The following is a 4,627-nucleotide window of genomic DNA, read 5'->3' as shown; positions in this document are numbered from 1 at the left end:
TCATTTTACATGGCTAGGATCACATACACATTTTCGTATCTTCTTTTTGTCATTTAACAGCATATAGGATAATCATTCTTGCATAACACTAACAGTTCTGCCTAAGTATTATTTTTAATAGATTCATAATACCCTTGTGCCAAACTGGTCTATTATTTAATTAATCAAATACTTTGGAACATGTTCATTATTTCCATTTTGGTTTTTTTTTTGCTGTGATGAATAATGTTGTGATAAATTCAAACCTTGCTCCACACTTCGGATTTTTTTTTTTTTTTTTAAGTAGGGTCTTCGCAGGATTAGTTCCTGTGTCAGAGGCGGTGAGTGAGGATTTCAGTTTATGTTGCCAAGCTGTTTTCCAGAAAGATTGTACGATTTTCCAGTCCCAGTACTTGAGGGTCTTGGTCTCACTGAATCCTCACCAGCACTGAGGTTTTGTATTTCTTTGTTTTGGTTTTAGGCCCTTGATAATTTCATTGGTTTACAAACAGGGCATCTTGATTGTTGAGGTTTTAATATGTCTTTGAGGAAAGGGAAAGTCAAATATGACTTTATAAGTCATCGACGTCCTTATTTCTGCGAATTTTCTGTTTGAAGCGCATGATTACTTAACTCTCGCTGGTGTATTAGCGATGCTTTCTCATGGTCTCGTTTATCCACTTGGTGTACTTGCAGACTTGAGTGTAGACACCTGGGTCATTGGGTTGGCCACAAGGGAAAGTTCCCCAGGACACCAGGCCTTGCAGGGTACCTTTGCACATCAACGGTCCCCCTGAGTCACCCTGGAAGGAACAGAGCAGGAAATTAGCTTTGGCTTCAGAGCAAAGTCCCTGAGCCCAGCTCAGTCTCATATTCATTCCTCAGTTATTAGTCTTTGTTCTGTCAGACCACGGACTTTCATCCCAGCCAATGAGAAGAGAGAGACTCATTGTCTCTGGGGGACCAATGGGAGAGCAGGAATTAGTGCTATCATGCAAAGGACAAATCTGGTTCTTTGAAGACATTGGCTTGAGCCCTGGTCAATGGGACCAATCCCAGAGAGGGGCAGGGCTTCCAGGATCAGGGCACAGGTTTACTTTCCAGTGTGAAGGACTTTGCTCCAAGCCAGTGGGAGAAGGAACATTATGCGGGGTGGGGAGGGAGCAATGGACGCATGCCCCCTTGCGCAGGAATGGGGGACTCCATGGTCTTGGAAACCAGGGGCAGGACCAATTACATCATTTAAAGGGCTCAGTGCAAAGTGAAAATTCAGGGATCTTTGTTCAAACATTATTAAGGCTTTCAAGACTGCCCGGTCCAGTGGTGTGCTCCTGTAATCCCAGCTGTAATCCCAGCTGTAATCCCAGCTGAGCCTGAGGCAGGAGGATCGCTTGAGGCCAGGAGTTCTGAGACCAGCCTGGGCAACATAGCAAGACTCCATCTCACAAAAATAAAAAGGAAAAGGGAAAAAGAAAAAGAAAGAAAGAAAAGAAAGAGAAAAAAAAAAAAGAATTTCAAGATGGCAACAGGAGTGTGTTAAACCAAACATGGGACCTTCTGAGGGGCTCTGAGTCACTGCAGAGCGTGCATGTTCAGGAAGCCCACCCTCCCAGGGGAGAAATGGGAATCCCCCAATTTTCTAGAATGAGCATCCTTCTCCCGTCAGCTGATCCCTAACTCACACCATCCCGCTTCCCCTGATTGCTGAGGGTGCAGATGTGAGCAAAGAGCTATGAGAGAGGGAGAGAGAGAGAAACACCAGCCAGCCCAACACAGAGAAGGAACAAAGAAAAAAGTGTGAAATAGCATGACATGAAATTTGACATAAAGAGAGATGTCGGACCGGGCGCGGTGGCTCACGCCTGTAATCCCAGCACTCTGGGAGCTGAGGCGGGAGGATCGCTTGAGCTCAGGAGTTTGAGACCAGCCTGAGCAAGAGCGAGACACCGTCTCTGCTAAAAATAGAAAGAAATTAATCGAACAACTAAAAATATATAGAAAAAATTAGCTGGGTGTGGTGGCGCATGCCTGTGGTCCCAGCTACTCGGGAGGCTGAGGCAGGAGGGTCGCTTGAGCCCAGGAGTTTGAGGTTGCTGTGAGCTGTGATAATGCCAGGGCACTCTACCTGAACAACAGAGCAAGGCTATGTCTTTAAAAAAAATTCAGAAATACAGGGGGATGATGACAAAAGACTAGGCAGAGGGAACAAGGAGCAGGAGGAGAGACAGTGCTTTCTCCAAGACCTGGACGAGGACCAGGGTCTGGAGATTAGGCATTAGCTTTGGGCACAAAATCTCAGTGGCTCAATAATTGCAATAAATAATACTTTGATGAAATACTTTAAAAAAAATCAACTGTAATACAAAAAGCTTCCATGGTGACACAGTATCCCAATTTTAAATAAAGACAGCGTCAGTGCAGTGCTGCCTGAGCCAAAAGGAAACTTCAGTAACTTATCTGCTCTTTATTTAAAACTGTGATATTTTGTTCATTGTGGACTTTTTGCATGAATCTTTAATTTATTTTTAAATATTACATTAAAATATAATATATTTCAATTCCTGAGATTTTTGGCACCTGCTTAAAGTTTTAAGGGGTCTGAGGCCAGGGCATCCCTTGCTCTCTGCTGGTCCCATCCCCACTCAACTCTCTGCCCATCCCAGGGCCATGGCAGCCCGTGGATAAACTCCTGCTAAGCCCTAGATGGGGTATTAGGCAGAGAGAGCTGAGGAGGCCGGGCCTGGGGGATGGCGAGGGCAGGCTCGGTGGTGCCTGGTCACTGGGTCAGGCTCTGTGCCCAGAGCAAGCAGACGGGGCACCCAGGGCTGGGAGAAAGGAGGTTCTCACATTGCAGGCGTTGGTCTTGGAGTTGGGGATGCCAGCACACAGCATGGAATTGCCCAGCAAGTCCTTGTAAACCTTCTTGCAGTCCTTGGAGGAGATGAGCTTGACATCCGTGCACATGAGCTCCGAGGGAAAGGTCACTGCAGGGAGGGGAGGGGAGAGCCGTCAGCCTGCGCCACCTGGGAACTGGTGGGGACAGGACGGTGCCTGAGTGCCCAAGGGGCTGTGGGGACAGGCTCTTGGGTCTGAGGGAAGAGTGGGCTGGGGGCCTTGACTGCTGGGTCACTGAGGCAGCCTACCATCGGGGCTTGTGGTAGTGCCCCAGCCAGAGACGGTACACATGGTCCCAGGGGGCTCGCACTGGGAGGGCAGGTTGACTTTTTTCACACTCGATGATAGCCTGGCCCGGCTATTGAGCTTCACAAGCATGAGGTCATTAACGTGAGTCTGCGTGGAGTAGCCAGGGTGGCGGAACGACCTTGAGGCCTTGATCTTCTGGGATTTGCTGTCGTGCAGCTTGTCACCACCCAGGTGCACGACGTACTCACTGCGAGAAAGAGCAACTTTCAGAGACAGACACTGTGACTGAGAGAGAGAGGGACAGAGACCCAGAGTGGGGGACAGAGACCCAAAGACAGAAAAACAGAATCCCAGTAGAGAGCTGGAGGTGCTGGCTGCACCCCGCCCCGCACAGCCCCGGGGCGGCACCTACTTCATCTTGCAGTGAGCGGCTGTGAGCACCCACCGCTCGTTGACCAGCACGCCGCCGCAGTGGAGCTGGCTGCCACTGAGCAGGGCCACCTGCCATGGGTGGGAGCCTCTTGGACATGGGACACCGCCAATAATCTTCTCCCCGCTCTTGTCGCCCTGGTCTGCATGGAGACATGGAGGAACGGGTGGGTAGCCTGCGCTGGGGGAAGGCTGAGGCGACAGCCCAGGGATTCCCAGAATCAGAGACGGAGAGAGACAGAGACAGTGAGAGATGGAGACGGAGAGAGACAGAGGGAGCCACTCAGAAACCCAGGAAGAACATCTCAACGGGGGCGATCACAGAGGTGTGGAGAGATGCTGAGCTCTGGAGACAGGGCTTGGAGCGGACAGAGACCCTGGAGCCAGCAGGAGCAGGAAGAGGGGCTGCGGCTCAACTGTCTGGTCTGAGGTCGGAAGCTGTTTGAGGAGGGAGGGGCCCTCACTCAGGGACTCCCTGGGGAGGGTCAGTGAAGACACTGGGAGGCCCTCACCTTGTGCAGCAGTTCCCAGGGCTAAGCACAGCGGGAGGATCTGCAGGGGCAGGAGCAGGGACCCTGCCATGGTGCCTCACTGAGCCCCTCAGAGGCTGCCAGACCAGGAAGGTTCCTTCCACCGGAGCTGGGGAGGGGAAAGTGTCCAGGTAGCAAGAGTCCAAGCCCCCAGCCCCTCCTCCCTCAGACCCTTAGGGAATCAGGAATCCAGACTCCGGTCGCTCTTCTCCCCAGGCAGTCCACATTTCTGAATCCCCAGTCCCTTTGTCCCTAAGAGATCCCAAGCTGCGGACCTCCAGTCCCTCACCTCTCAGGACCAGGAGTCAGCCCTCTCGCCAGCATCGCGCCTCCCAACCCCTGCCCCCAACACACTCACCCTGGAAAGGGCCCTTCTCCCCTGGGAGGGTCCGGTCTGATCTAGGCTCCGCACTCCACTGGGGCTCCGGCGGTCAGCTCCGGCGCCGGTGTCTCCAGCCCTCTGCAGGGCGGTCCTCTTATACCACCCCCGCGCCCGCCCCCAGCGCCCTGGGGTGCAGGTGGAGCCGGCTCTGGGACACCCCCTT

The 4,627-nt window shown here is 52.0% G+C and overlaps 1 protein-coding gene across 2 annotated transcripts; it reads right to left on the bottom strand.

The window, feature by feature from the left end:
* Positions 1-626: 626 nt before the first annotated feature.
* On the bottom strand, positions 627-4,134 carry KLK7 (kallikrein-related peptidase 7). Of its 2 annotated transcripts, none has more exons than XM_012643124.1 (5): positions 4,065-4,134; positions 3,536-3,695; positions 3,123-3,370; positions 2,827-2,963; positions 627-782 (listed from the first exon to the last, which is right to left on the bottom strand). In XM_012643124.1, the coding sequence occupies exons 1-5, from the start codon at positions 4,132-4,134 to the stop codon at positions 627-629; spliced, it is 771 nt and encodes a 256-aa protein (XP_012498578.1). The 2 variants fall into 2 exon arrangements, with proteins under 2 accessions (XP_012498578.1, XP_012498579.1); XM_012643125.1 differs by having other exon boundaries at positions 3,536-3,690; positions 4,072-4,134.
* Positions 4,135-4,627: the final 493 nt, after the last annotated feature.

The sequence above is a fragment of the Propithecus coquereli genome, unplaced genomic scaffold (genome assembly GCF_000956105.1).
Source record: "Propithecus coquereli isolate 6110/MARCELLA unplaced genomic scaffold, Pcoq_1.0 Scaffold193, whole genome shotgun sequence".
In the NCBI taxonomy this organism is placed as follows: Eukaryota; Metazoa; Chordata; class Mammalia; order Primates; family Indriidae; genus Propithecus; species Propithecus coquereli.
Note: the sequence above shows the minus strand (reverse complement) of the source record. Positions and strands in the feature narration are given on the sequence as shown.